We start from the raw sequence: 15183 nt of genomic DNA, 5'->3' as shown, positions 1-15183 counted from the left end.
ATTCCCAGGATAAAAATATCATCATCTTACATTTACGCAGTGCTTTATTTTACTTATTCAGTAAACATTCATACCTGGCTGGCATTTCATCTCCAAAATAACCTTCGGAGAGAGGCTAAACAGATATCAGTATCTTTCTTTCATAGATGAGAAAACAGACTTCTACCACCGAGCTGGGAGTCAGAACAAATGGGTCCTGTCCCACTCCCCCCTTGGATTCCTAGGTAAATCAATCTGCCGAATACCTCACTCCCACCACTTACACACAGGAGTCTTCTCTTCCAGAAATTCCAGTCTCAGTGTTGTCCCATCCACCTCTCTCCAATATACCTCACGTTTTCTTAGCTCTCTAGTTTACCCTCTACCATTCTCTCACTTGGTAGATGGCCTAATCCCCAACTCTTGTTATAAAAATACAGTAAGGGCGCCTGGGTGGCTCAGTTGGTTGGACGACTGCCTTCGGCTCAGGTCATGATCCTGGACTTTCAGGATCGAGTCCCGCATCGGGCTCCCAGCTCCTTGGGGAGTCTGCTTCTCTCTCTGACCTTCTCCTCTCTCATGCTCTCTCTCACTCATTCTCTCTCAAATAAATAAATAAAATCTTTAAAAAAAAAATACAGTAATACAGGGGCGCCTGGGTGGCTCAGTGGGTTAAAGCCTCTGCCTTCGGCTCAGGTCATGGTCCCAGGGTCCTGGGATCGAGCCCCACATCGGGCTCTCTGCTCAGCGGGAAGCCTGCTTCCTCCTCTCCCTCTTCCTGCCTCTCTGCCTACTTGTGATCTCTGTCAGTCAAATAAATAAATAAAATCTTATAAATAAATAAATAAATAAATAAATAAATAAATAATACAGTAATACAGTATGGGGAATACAGCCATTATAATATAGCCATATTACAAAAACACTGTATGGTGACAGATGGGAACAAACGAGACTTGTGATCATTTCAAAACGTATACAAATAGGGGCACCTGGGTGGCTCAGTAGGTTAAAGCCTCTGCCTTATGCTCAGGTCAGGATCCTAGGGTCCTGGAATGGAGCCCTGCATTGGGCTCTCTGCACAACCGGGAGCCTGCTTCCCTTCCTCTCTCTCTGCCTGGCTCTCTGCCTACTTGTGATCTCTGTCAAATAAATAAATAAAATCTTTTTTAAAAATGTATATAAATAGCCGATCACAATGCTGTATACCTGAAACTAATATAATATTCTATGTCAATTACACTTCAATTTAAAAAACTCACAGTAGTTTCTTCAAGTCTTCAGTTTAAATGCCACCCTTTTGGGAATGCCTTCTCTGATATCCAATAACATTCTATTCCACTTGCCAACACCATGGAAGTTGTAATAACTGATTTGACACTTACTGCCCCTGTCATACTACAGCTAGTTTATCTAATATACTTAGGCCTTCCAACAGCCCCCTCCAAAAGCAAAAATTGTTAGTTTTCTATTTGTCTCTGTACCTATCACAATACTTTGCACCTAAGGACTTGGAAGTTTTGGATTAGACAGTGTTGCCCAGTGTTTTTCAAATAGCAAGTCACAAACCGTGAGCAGAATGTGAAGTCAATCTAGAAGGTCACAACTAGTATTTTTTTTTCCACCTCATATGGGTAATGTGCCGAGGTGGTAGTAAGGTCCGAGGGAGGCACATGTCACATACGCAGTGAACAGCCAATCACCATGCTTATGAACTACAGAAAGGTCAGTATTTTGTTCTTAATGAAACAACAGAAAACAGAATACATCTCTCATAGTAAAGATGACTGCTGTTTTGTGAAACTCTTATTTCATTACATCTGTATGTAACTGCTGGATCATAATATCAGATACATTTCTTAATATGTGTTATGTATATTTTTTTCAAGTTTAAAAGCTGCTAATGTAGATGACCCAGTTTCTAGGCTCAAAGGTTTTACATTTAAGCCAAAGAGATATTTGCTTTCTACCAAACCCCACACCCTACAAGAACAATCAGCTAAACAGAATACATAGATACACAGGGGCTGAGGAAGCCAAAACTTAAAAGAGTAATGAGTGTAAGGGGAAGTTTGTAAAGAAGTGTTTCTTAGAGATGTTGGAATGTGCTACAACACTAGGTATTTAGTTTCCAGCCTCTGACATTTGTTTAGCCATGAAGACCTCTCTACAGAAGGTCTCCGAAAACGTATTTCTCAATACTCACAGTTAAAGGGTCCTCACCACAGCCCACAATACAAGGGTATGTAGGATCTGGCCTGTCTATGGCAACATTTCCGTTTCCCTCTCAATCATGGTCTTCTGACCACAGTGCCCTCCATGCTGTTCCCAGAACATTTCAAGTTTCAGCATCTCTGCACCTGCTACATCCTTAGCTGTATCCTTCCTTCTTTAGATTTATTTTCTTCTTTTTATTTATTTGACAGAGAGAGAAGCACGCACAAGCATGGGGACTGGCAGAGGGAGAAGTAGTCTCCCTGCTGAGCATGGAGGCCAACGGAGGGCTTGATCCTAGGACCCTGGGATCTTGAACTGAGCCCAAGGCAGACGCTCAACTGACTGAGCCACCCAGGTGCCCCCTTCCTTCTCTAAATATCCTTCACTTAATTCAGTTTTTTTCTTTTAATGTCCCATCTTCAATAAGGCTCTCCCTGACCACAGTATGAGGACCCCACTCTCTATTCCCTTAACCCACTATATGGTTTTTCATAACACTTGTCACCTCCTAACACTCTATTAACATTGATTCTTTTATGGTCTACCCCAGGGATCCACAAGGTTTTTCTATAAAAAGCCTAACAGTAAATATTTTCAGCTTCTTCTGTCACAATTACTCAACTCTGCCATTAAAATATAAAAGCAGTTAAGACAATATGTAAATGAGCAGATGCAGCTGTGTTCCAATAAAACTTTATTTACAAAAACAAGCAGCCAGCCAGGTTTGGCTCAGAGGCCATGTACCCCTAATATATTCTTTTTTTTTTCATTTTTTAAAAAGATTTTATTTATTTATTTGACAGATAGAGATCACAAGTAGGCAGAGAGGCAGGCAGAGAGAGGAAGGGAAGCAGGCTCCCTGCTGAGCAGAGAGCCCGATGCGGGCCTCGATTCCAGGACTCTGGGATCATGATCTGAGCCGAAGGCAGAGGCTTAACCCACTGAGCCACCCAGGCGCCCATCCTAAAATATTAATTCTAATAGAATGGGTCATTTAAAAAAAAAAAAAACCAGTATGAGTGTCATAGGGACAGGAATCTTCTCTGTTTTACTCATTATGGTATATGTGAGGCCAGAACAGTGCCTATCCCCAAGTACACATCCAGTTAACTCAGTAAATATGTGCTGAGTAAATTAATAGTCCACTGGTCTGGAGTGGGGAGCCTCAACTCTCTTCCACTTCCTTGGGTGACAGTAACATGGTGTTCAAGAAGAATGAGGCCAAGGTCAGCAACTGTATTTCCACTTGGTTAGCACCATACCATGAAAAATGGTATTGCAACCATTATGTGCCCCTGTCACCAGCAATAACCATCTCACACATAAAGGCCTTTGGTCCTAACTGGGTCCAGGCAGAAGCTTATTAAAACACAAATTCCTTGGCTCCACCCCCAGAAACTCTGATTCAGTAGGTTCAGGGTAGGGTCCAAGAATCTGCATTTCTAGCCAAGTTCCTAGGTGATGTTAATAGTGCTGGTCCTCGGGGCGCCTGGGTGGCTCGGTGGGTTAAAGCCTCTGCCTTCGGTTCAGGTCATGATCTCAGGGTCCTGGGATCGAGCCCCGCATCAGGCTCTCTGCTCAGTGAGAAGCCTACTATCCTCCTCTCTCTCTGCCTGCTTCTCTGCCTACTTGTGATCTCTGTCTGTCAAATAAATAAATAGAATCTTAAAAAAAAAAAAATAGTGCTGGTCCTCAAGTACTCTCTGGGAACCCGTACGTAAGAGCACCCAAAAACCATATAGTACTAGTAAGAAAAAGAAAGCCATAAATTCCTGATGTTCCAGTGTTCTGGCTGCAGGGGACTGAAAAAAGAACAGAACCATAAAACTGACTGTTCCATGGAAATGCTGCTTTAGTGAAATGAAGGCAAAAACCAAAAGGTCTTTAATTTTTAACAGACCGCCCAATGCTCTATTTTTACTTGCAATTATAGTTCTAACTGGCTAAAACAATACATCAAACAGGTACAAAAAGAGAAATCACCGTGGCTGACTTAACCTTGATAGTGGACTATTAGCTCATAATCAGTTCTTAAAATTTTTAAAAATTTTTATTTTTTATTTTTTTAAAGTAGTTTCCTCTCCCAACATAGGGCTTGATCTCAGGACCCTAAGATTAAGAGTCTCATGCTCTACAGACTGAACCAGCCACATGCCCCAATTTTCTTAAAATTACTTTGAGGAAGAATCATAACTGCCTGCTTTTCTATTGTTAGATACTAAAGGCCTTTTCCAGATGGATACTAGATATCCAATCTCATTACAATGAAATATACCCCTCCAATAAATTACCAAGCCTGGAGGTCACTTTCTTCAAATGATAAAAAGTCTATCACCACCAGATAGAATCTACAACTACCTCCTGAATCCACCATAATATACTTGCAACGGACTAGTAACAATTTTTCCAAGTTCTACATTTGTCATCACAGAGGACTTAAAATAACCCCCCAAACTCACATTAAAATCACCCGAGGCCATTATTTACTCTTCCAATCTTAACAGCCCACAGAGGGATTATACTTTATATACATTTGTAGCTGTTTATAAAGTAGTTTTCTATTGTAATGGTTATATGTTGCTAACATAGGTTTTAAAATAATTTTTAAGTGAAAAAGGAAGGTAAAAAAAGATTCTTAGGAAAGAAATTCAAGAAGCAAAAATCCAGAATGTTAATGAATGGACCATTAAGAAGACAGCAATACTATATCAATACGTACCTAGAAAAAGAGACTGTATGTGATCAAAAAATGTATTAGCAGACCCCCAAAGCACGAGTCTGAAGATGATTCTCAGCTAAGATCAAGTATTTTCGATCCAAATTTAGCATCTGAAGTGTCCTAAGTGTAAAATATACACTAGATTTTAAAATTTTGTAAGGAAAAAAGAACATAATTTTTATGCTGATTACATGTTAAATGCTAATTTGGATATACTAGGTTAAAGTATCAAACTATTTAAATTAATTTCACCTCTTTGGCTTTGTTACTGTGGCTACCAGAGAATTTAAAGATTTATTTGAGAGAGAGAGAGAGAGAGAGAGAGCAAGTGAGCTCGTGCACACACACAAGTGGGAAAGGCAGAGGGAGAAGGAAGGAGAATCTCAAGCATTGATTCCATGCTGAGCATGGAGCCTAACACAAGGCTCAATCTCACAACCCTAAGATCACAGCCTGAGCTGAAACCAAGAGTGGGTCCCTTAACCGACTGTGCCACCTTGGTGCCCCCCTACCAGAGAACTAAAATTACTTCTGGCTTGCATTAGATTTCTATTGTGTAGTGATGGGCTAATCCAATTCTGCAAGTAGACTTGCTATTTCCTCTTCCTTTGGGTGATTTCTAAAAAGCTTATAGAAAATGATATGGAGCAATTTAAGAACATGAAGCTATGTGGTATGGCTGACATGGGATGTCAGGAAAACCATGGGTCAGGTGTTCATCCACTGTCACTTCAGGTCTAATGACCATTTTTCCTAGGGAAGGGAAGATTAGTCCCTCCCCTGTGACCACTATGGATATCCATAGCTATAGCCACACACACAAATTGCAAACTTTACATTAATTTCAAGTTGCAATTAACTGTATCAGAATCCCTAGCTTATCAGGCTGAATGCAAGATCTCTGATTATGAAAACTACCTGGTTCCCAATTCCCAAACACCCCCAGCTCCCAGTATATATTTCACTCTTATAGAAAAGACACATCTATAACAACTCCTTTATTTTTTTTAAAGATTGTATTTATTTATTTGACGACCTGAGCCAAAGGCAGATGTTCAACTGACTGAGCCACCCAGGCGCCCGTATTTTTATTTTAAGATTTTATTTATTTATTTGACAGAGAGAGTGTGTGTACCTGAGCATGAGTGGGGGCAGGGGCAGAGGGAGAGGGAAAAGCAGGCTCCCCGCTGAGCAGGGAGCCCTGAGATTATGACCTGAACCCAAGTCAGACACTTAACCGACTGAGCCACCCAGATGCCCCTGTAACAACTCCTATAAATAATCCCTGCCTGTTTTACTGCAATGCCCTTAACTCCTAATTTAGAAAGTTTCTCATTTCCTTGCAGTGCCAAACCTCTACAACCATAGAGGACACGAAAGGAGAATACTGGTTGAGGAAGAATACCGAAAAGCAGTACTGTGTGCTTACTCACTCAACAGTTGCTATATAGCCATTAAGCCTTTGCACCAAAAAACCCTAAACTGAATACAAAATTTAAACATTTTATCCCTTGAGCTGTTTTCTCTCTAAGCATCAAAAAGATACTTATAAACCTATGAGGAATAACCTTCTTGAACACAGATTAACATACACAGATGTGTGTTGAGACTACCATAGTCAAAGGACAATACTGTTATAGAAAGAAATGTACTGCTGGGCAGAGTTAGAAGTAATTGAGAACCTTAAATGAAAATAAGCTTAAAAAAGAAAAAGAAAAAGGAGGGGGAGATGAATATTGCCAAAACATTAAAATACATACATGATTTAATTACCCTGTCATAAAATATAAACTTCAAGGACTAATTCCAGCATACTGGAAAAGAACCACAGTCTAGGCAGCAGGAAAGCATTTAATTCCCCAAGGTGTTTCAAACCCACTGAATATTATCATCCTGCAGCAAGGGTCAACAACTTGTGGCAAGCTCTGGAGATAACTTTGAGTGGTACTCGAGTGGGAAGCCCATAAATAGCCACGGAATGAATAACTGAATGAATCAGGAAACTCACGCATGGTGCAATTAATATTCAGAACCCACAGCCAGTTAATCTGAAACCAGAGCTAGAAGTAGAACCAAAAACAGTACCCAAGGCTAATCACAAACCATTCCCCCAGGAGTCAGTTCCTCTTAAGTTTTTTTGTTCGGTGTAGTTTATTCACCCCCTCTTACTTTTATGAAAGTCCCAAATCCCCTTTCACCCATTCTCCCTCCTTCTTAACCAGCTCCCCAGATAAAAAAAAGACAGCAGTTTCTAGTCTCACCATTTTTTAGACAAGTAATAACATCTCCAACAATCACACACAAGTGTTCACATAGATTCTGGCATCTCAAGGCGGGACACTGGGCTCGGTGGTAGGGCACAAAGGTAAGTGTAACACTATACCTACCTTTCAGGGAGCTTCCTGGGGAGGGAAACCAGCAAACAGTTACAGCATAAAAAAATGCTTGGAGAATAAGGTAGGAGTGCCACTAGAGGGACCCTTAATTTTACTGGGTGGGAGGGGAGGGTGACAACAGTCTTCAAGGAACAACAGAAGAAATAAGTCAAAACCAAAAAATGAATTATAATTGAATATGCCTGTGACTGTTCTACTAGCCCAAGTTAGCACTCTAAAGTGACTCTAATGAAAATCCTCTTACTATAAAAAAAAATGTTGAAGTTCATGACACTGGCACTGAGTACCAGCAAGAGAGGGAAAAAAAAAAAAAGCCCCACACAATTCAGCAGGACTTAATGCTAAACCTAATTAGTCATGATGTCAAGAGGCTTCACCCATTTATTGTCTGTCCCTCCTAGCTGAAGGTGACTTGACTGACACACTCTTGTGATTCCAGCTGTTTTTTTCTAGCAGCAGTGATAGACTTGCAGGGACCCATCCATACTTCTGATATTCCTTGCAGCCAGCAGTAAAATCTTCTGGACTGTTGGTTGGCACTGCAGCCATGGAAGAAACACACTGACCACATACACGAAGCGGATGGACCCACACTGCTCTGTTACTATTCAGAAAGACAACTAAAACCACCATTAGCAAACACTGTGGGAGGGCGGTAAGAGAGGTAGTAGGGATGGCACCCTGGAAATTCATCTCTTGCTAGTTTCGCAGGACACCGTTTTCACCTCCTGGTACTCAGTCCTTAGGACATTTCCTCAGGCATGAAAGTTGGTCTTTTGTTTCTAATTCCCTGTGGCTACAGATCATTTCCAAGCTTCATGCCCAACTTGCCTAACTTTCCTCTGCCAACACCGTCCTGTCCTCTTGCCCCTACCATACCAAGAACATCCTCTTTTCTTGATCACTCACTTCCTTCCCATGGAATCTAGGTAATGTGCCCCCTTAGAAAACTGTCTGCCTTATCACATATCTCCATCATGAATCAGGACATGGCTAACATATAAAAATTACATTTTTTTAAAAGTTCTGATTGTACACCTCTTAAGGGTTCTTTCTACAATTTTATTTTTTAAAATAATTTTTTAAAATAATTTTATTTATTTGAGAGAGAGTGAGCGAGAGAGAGGGAAATGTGTGTGTGCAAGCTCTGCGCTCAGCCACAGAGCCCACGAGGGGCTCAATTCCACAATCCTGAGATCATGACCTGAGCCAAAATCAAGAGTCGGACGCTTAATCGACTGAGCCATCCAGGCACCCCACTTTCCTCATTTTAATGAATAACTTCCGCAACAAAAAAATCTGTATCTTATTGTTTAAAAAAAAAACTAAAAAACATGGCTCCTAGGACAACACTAAAATGAATACGAAACAAATCTTTTACAAACAGAGATTTTAACTATGAACAGTATTTTACTTTTAACTCAGGGTGGGGAGAGAACCGCACAAGTACCCACATTGGAGGGGGCTGGAGAGGGAGAGAGACTCTTAGGCTTCACACCCAGTGTGGAGTCCAACAGGGGACTAAATCTCATGACCCTGAGATCACCACCTGAGCTGAAATCAAGAGTCTGATGCTTAACCAGGCACCTCTTAACTTTTATGAATATAAAATGTAGGAAAGGGGCACCTGGGTGGCTCAGTGGGTTAAAGCCTCTGCCTTCAGCTCGGGTCATGATCCCAGGGTCCTGGGATTGAGCCCCACATCTGGCTCTCTGCTCAGCAGGGGGCCTGCTTCCTCCTCTCTCTCTGTCTGCCTCTCTGCCTGCTTGTGATCTCTGTCAAATAAATAAATAAAATCTTAAAAAAAATAAAAATAAAATGTAGGAAATATTTCCTTTGAGTTCATCCTCGTGAAAATAACCCCCAGGAATATTTATGCTGTAATTAAAAAACACTACTTCTAGGATAATCCAACAATACCTTAACCTTCACTAAAAATAGCTTTTGGACCTCCAGTTTAAAACAAAAACACCAAAAAACCCATAAACTTCAGCAAATGTACTTGGTAAATGTTATAAAGCTGATGTTTTGAAAATCATGACTCATAAGCGCACGGATTTCTTCATTTTTAAGATATTGCAAGCCTGGTCTAGGGATTTGTTTCACATCAGTTTATTACGTTTTTACTGTTAAAAAAAAAAAAAGTTTTCGGGGCACCTGGGTGGCTCAGTGGGTTAAGGCCTCTGCCTTCGGCTCAGGTCATGGTCCCGGTGTCCTGGGATCGAGCCCCACATCGGGCTCTCTGCTCCGAGCCTGCTTCCTCCTGTTTCTCTCCCTGCCTCTCTGTCTACTTGTGATCGCTGTCTGTCCAATAAATAAATAAATTAAAAAAAAAAAAAGTTTTCAATCTTTAAATAAGATCGCTGCAAATACATCTTAAAATTCTAAGACCGAAAGGAATTTCTTCCATATTAAATTTCCAAGTTAAAATAAGAAAATTATATTTTAGGACATTTTAACTGAAACATGAATGTCAAAATTTAGGGGAAATGAACTCCAAAATGAGCTTTTTATGAAATCATGAAACTGAAGACCAGAGAAATTAAAATATTTACATTCTTATCTATCCTTTATTGAAAGTCAAGGTAAATATAAGTCACGATTTATTGAACTGAAAAAGTCTTAAATAAGAATGTCATAATCTTTTAACAGATCATAGTTAAAATAAAATAAATGATCTGACATGTTGATAAAAATCTTTTCAGTGGGAGTCAATTTACTTCACTTACAGGAAGGCAAAAGTCACCACATTAAAATCACAAGCCAATTACCAATCCTGGCTTTGCAGTTCCCAAATCTTGAAAACAAAATTATTGTACTTCACTCTGGGATCATCCACATGTATGCTTTTAGTGTCAGATAACATTTTTAGAGAAGAGAAAATTTAAATCTTCTAACAAGAGTGGCACAATTTTAAAAAATGGTACAACTTTTAAAAGCTAGATTAATGGCCTACCTACTTCTGTACTTTACAGTTTGAAAATAAACAGTATCAGATGCTTCTGAGAATAATATCAGAACATGACCACCTACCTGTTCACTTACTCGGTATCATTTTTACATATGAGAATTTTTTAAATGCTAGGGGAAATACAAATCCAGTAAAGATAAGGACTCTATCTGAAATCTCAATTTTTTCCAAAATCAAGAGTAGCCCACCAGAAAGTTAAGAAGGCACTTAAGAAAAAGATTCCCTCTCTAAAGTGCAGAAATCTGGTTAAGAAAAAGGTTGGTAATTATTTTGTTATTAATTCGTTTAGCCATTCCTTAGGCATGTCTCACATTTGTCTGTGGATGTTGTGCCACCGAACTAAAGATGAGGAGCTGGGTCTCTCATTCATTCACCCCCACATTCCCCGGTTCCTAGCAAAGTGCCCTATACATAGTAGCAACTGAAAACAGGTTGACTGAATTAAGGCAATACATGTGTTTCAACTGCAGGTAATCAATTAGGCTCGAACTCATGCAAGAACATTCATAATTTCATTTTAGTTAATAAGCACTGAGTAATTTGACGTGTTTTTAATTTGCCAAGCTAGTAAATGAATTTCAAGCTCTGAGTAACATTCTTATTTTTAAACAAATTCAAAAGAAAGTATGTAGTGAAACATTAAAAAAATATTCATACAAATAAAAAAGGCAATGATTGGTTTTGCTGTACGTAACATGGAACTAGACGGTGTTGGTATGGTGAACACAAAGTGACCCAGCAGTGAAGTAAAAGGTTTGTTAACATGACAAGAACATTACAAAGAGAATTAGAAGCTGGAAAAATAGAATTCTGGCTAGAAAAGTCATAGTGGGCAAGCAGGAGACTTTAATATAGAGTACTGCCGTCTCCACTCAGGGTCTTGAGGAGTTGGGAAGCCTGTATCCCACCCTGAAGAACAATTACTTCTCTACCAAGCTACACAGCGCTGCTAGAAACTGAGGTACAGACCACAGGCCAAACCAGTTACTCCCCACTACCATCACCCAAAGGAAATGATGGAATGAATACCGAGCAGAGTGGGCCCTTTACGGGCTCCCAACAATGTCAGTTGCACCAACTCTCTAAAGCTCTAGTTGCGAAAAGTAGGCAAATTATACCCCACAGACCAAACTGGGCCAAATTCAGCCACCACCTGTGTCTGTATGGCCTGCAAGCTAAGAATGGTTTCTACATTTTTAAATGGTAAAACAAAAACTCGCATTTTATGACACATGAAAATTATATGAAATTCAAATGTCAGCATCCAAAAATAAGGTTTTCATTGGAACATCGCTGTGCTTATTCATTTACATGTGGTCTATAGCTGCTTTTGGACTACAATGGCAGAGATGACAGGGACCTTCCAGCACACCCAGCCTACAATATTTACTACCTGGCTGACAAAGTACGCTGAACCCTGGCTAGAGCATTTCTTTAGGTTCCTGGTTGCATTTCCTTTCTCAGAGGTGGTCCACTGCTTCCCAAGGTAGAGACTCTAAGCTTGACAGATGTCCATCTTGGGGCTGTGTTGTCCAAAGTTACATCATTACATATAATATCCTGCAACTCTTTAGGGTGGGCACAAAGACAAAGTAACAAATCACATGCATTCGGAAGGCCCTGAAAAGGTAGCATAATCCAAATACAACATTACAGGCAGCACACTTCAGCTCTTTTACCAGACTACTACATTGAGTTCTGGGTCACAGTGTGAAAGGAAATAAGAACCACAGAGAATTTGGAGGTTGGACAGATGATTAAAAGACCACAAAATCATACCACTAAAGAAATGCTAAAAGAAATGGGATTCGTTTGCCGGAAAAAGAGAAAGGTGGGAAAAGAACTACAATAGTGAGGGTGTCAAACTCTACATTTGTTGATAGAGTAACTAGTGGAGCCTGAACCAATACTCCACAAAACAGATATCTAATGAATTAAATGTGATTCTTAATGAGGCTGCCTTAGGCCTTAAAGTAGCCCCTTAAAAGATAATCACTTGTCAAATACTGTACTGTAGGCCTTCAACTGACCAATTATAAGAATGTTCCTTTTTCAGAAACATCTGGCATTATGTAAGTTACCAGCAAGTGTGCTATTAATGTGCTAAGGTTCAGTAATAATCAAGTAACTAAAAGGTAATGTAAGTTTCATAACCATATGCCTTTCCACAGGGCCAAATAGGGGGAAACGGGCTTAAATTACAGAATTCGTGTTACATTCAAGAATTTTAATTACTCTAAAAGATTACTGAGGGTAAAGGAATCTTCCCAGGACACCACTCAATTAGAATGGAACTATCTGGATGTTTTTCTGAAGCAGAAGAATGGGTCTCAAACCATTCTTTCACTGCTGATTCTATAGTTTTAACTATCCCCATTCTCATGAGTAAGAGAGCCTGCAGCCATACTCAGTTTCATTTTGTCTTGAAGGTGGTCAACGTACATACAACTACATATAACATAAACTTTAAGATCCCAAATTAAAATCTGGTCGGAGCTTTAGTAAGAATTTCTTATAAATTCCAGAGATAGAGGATACATTCCCATTAAGTAGGCAAAATTGGGAAAATGGGCATAGTTTCCAAAAATTTCTATGAGCCTAAGTACCTTATTATCTCAAAATGTCCAACACTTGCATACAGTAAATGAAGATGGTATTTAGTTTTGAGCCTTTTAAAATACAGAATCCTTGAACACAAAATGTTCTTTGAGACAATCTCAACACTGCAATTAATAATACAAATTCTGAAACTTACTCTAAATATAATTTTAATCAATCTGAGTTTTTCAACCTCGAAATTCTAAGGCCTGCATTTCCCTAAGAAAACCCTCGCAATGGTGTGAAGCACACACTAATCTGACTCACTAAACTTTCTCCACTCCTACATCACCTATACAGGATTTTAAAATCAAGAGTACACAATACTTGCAAGCCACTTCTACAATCTTGCATTAACCTTACCAGGATAAACTTTTCGCCAAGTCTCTTAACACTTTTTTGTTTATTTAAAGACCTGTGGTAGTGAAACAAAGAAAACACAACCCCCTCCCCCTTTTTCTAAACCATATGGCAGTAAATTGAAGTTAACTTATTTTTTACCGGCTCAACGCCTATACATCGGTCCTAAACATGTTTCTCTTTGTGCCCTGGGACTGGGTTAGAACTGTCTGCTTACCTGCAACTGAACCCCAATCATGTTTTTAGATCGAAAAACAAGTCCAAAACGCCCCCTGACCATTAACAGACCTCACCACGGTCATTTACCAAAACCCGGTTGGATAGGTAGTGCAGGCAGGGCGAGGGGCCCGCGGCCCGCCCGGAGCGAGTCCCGCTCTGACCGGGTGATCGAGCAGGGAGTTTACCCGCCCCAGCCCGGCCGGATCCGCCCCGGGAACTTGGTTACCCGAGCCCAGGGACGCGCCGAGGCCTAGCCGCGAGGCCGGGGCGGGCTCCGAGTGGCGGGGGCTTCTCGCTCCCCGGCCACAGAGCCTTCCCGCCTGCCCCGCAGTTGCCCGCAGGCAGGGGCACTCTCCGTCGTCTCCCGGCGACCGGACGCGCCTGCCGGGTCCACGGACGGCTCCTCTGTCTCCCGCCGCCGCCTGCGGCCCCGTTCGGCGGCCGCACCGAGCCCTTCCGGGGCGGCGGGAGCGCTAGGCCGCGCCGGAGCCCGCGGCTCCGGGGCCGGCCAGGCGGGCCGCGGCGTCCGGTATCAGTCCCGAGGGCCGGGCTCCCGCCGGTAACGGGCCCCGCCGACTCCCCTCCCCCTCCCCCGCCCCATGACAGTGCAAACCCTCCGGCCGGCCCGGCCGCCCCGCCTCCGGCACCAGGCCCAGCTCAGGGCCGCGACCGTGGCGGCGGCGGCAGAAGCGGCGGCGGCGGCCGCCGTGCCGCCGAGGCTCTCCGCCCTCGCTCGCTCGCTCCCAGGCCAGGCGCCTCGGGCCCGGCTCGGGCTCGACCGAAGTCTTCGCCGCTTCCCGGCCGCCCTCCACGGCGCCTGGCCCGGGCGGGGTAGGCCGAGGCCCGGGCGGTGGGGGTGGGGGCGGGGGCTCCTCTCACCTTCATGTCGGGACATCCTAGTTCAGACGGTGGCGGCGCGGCCCCTCCCGGGCTCCGGCTGCAGTGTCCCCGGCGGGGTCCCGGCGCTGCCCGCGCCGGCCGGCCGACTCCCACTCGACTCCCGGGCTCGGCCGCGGGGGCGGGGTGGGCAGGGGAGCGCTCCCGCGGCGGCGGCGGCGGCGGCGGCGGGGAGGCGGCGCGGGGCGGGAATGGGGCCGGGCCTGGCCGGGGCTGAGCTCCTCCAGGAGGCGGGTCCGACGCCGCGGCTCCGCCGGCGCCCGCCGTGACTCGGTCACTCTCGGGCCCGCCGGCTCCCGGCTGCGGCGCGGTGCTCCGCAAATCCCGCTCCTCCCCTCCCCCGGCCCACCCCCCGCCCCTCTCCCCCGGCTCCCGGCCGCCGCCTCCTCCTCCTCTTCCTCCTCCTCCGCCTCCTTCCGCCGCCCGCACGCCGGCCCCGCCTCTCGCTGCCCGCGCCGGGCCCAGCCGCCCGCAGGCCCCGCGGCCGGCGGTCGCGGCGGGGGCGGCGCGGCGCCTCCCCGCGCTCGCCAGCAGGCCGCGGTCGGGCGCCTGAGCCCGGCCTCGGCCTGGCCTGGCCGCCGGCGCGCCGGCGCGCAGCGCGTAGGGAGGAAGAGGAAATGCCCGGCCGCCGGCGCCCGCTGCTCGCCGGTACTGCCGGTCCGCGTGGCCCGAAGGGCGCCCTCCTGCCCGGCCGCCCCAGCTCCGTCTGGGCCCTACCAGGGTCCCGGCAGCGGGCGCCCGCGCCGCTGCGCTGGGCTGGGCTGGGCTGGACTGACCGCGGTCGGCGGGCGCTGCACGGCGACGAGCTGCGGGCCCCGAGGGGCTCT

The 15183-nt window shown here is 44.1% G+C and overlaps 1 protein-coding gene across 2 annotated transcripts in view; it reads right to left on the bottom strand.

The window, feature by feature from the left end:
- KCMF1 (potassium channel modulatory factor 1) overlaps window positions 1-14694 on the bottom strand; it is a 76222-nt gene extending 61528 nt beyond the window's left edge. Inside the window, exon 1 of one of the 2 annotated variants that reach the window (XM_080814853.1) lies at window positions 14339-14694. In XM_080814853.1, coding sequence (XP_080670979.1) covers window positions 14339-14354 — 16 coding nt within the window. In that variant the 5' untranslated portion in view covers window positions 14355-14694. Of the gene's footprint in view, window positions 1-13685; window positions 13892-14338 lie in introns of those variants that run through there. The other variant, XM_080814854.1, reaches the window with a different exon arrangement.
- Between the last annotated feature and the right edge of the window lie 489 nt (window positions 14695-15183).

The sequence above is a fragment of the Martes martes genome (assembly GCF_963455335.1).
Source record: "Martes martes genome assembly, chromosome: 9".
In the NCBI taxonomy this organism is placed as follows: Eukaryota; Metazoa; Chordata; class Mammalia; order Carnivora; family Mustelidae; genus Martes; species Martes martes.
Note: the sequence above shows the minus strand (reverse complement) of the source record. Positions and strands in the feature narration are given on the sequence as shown.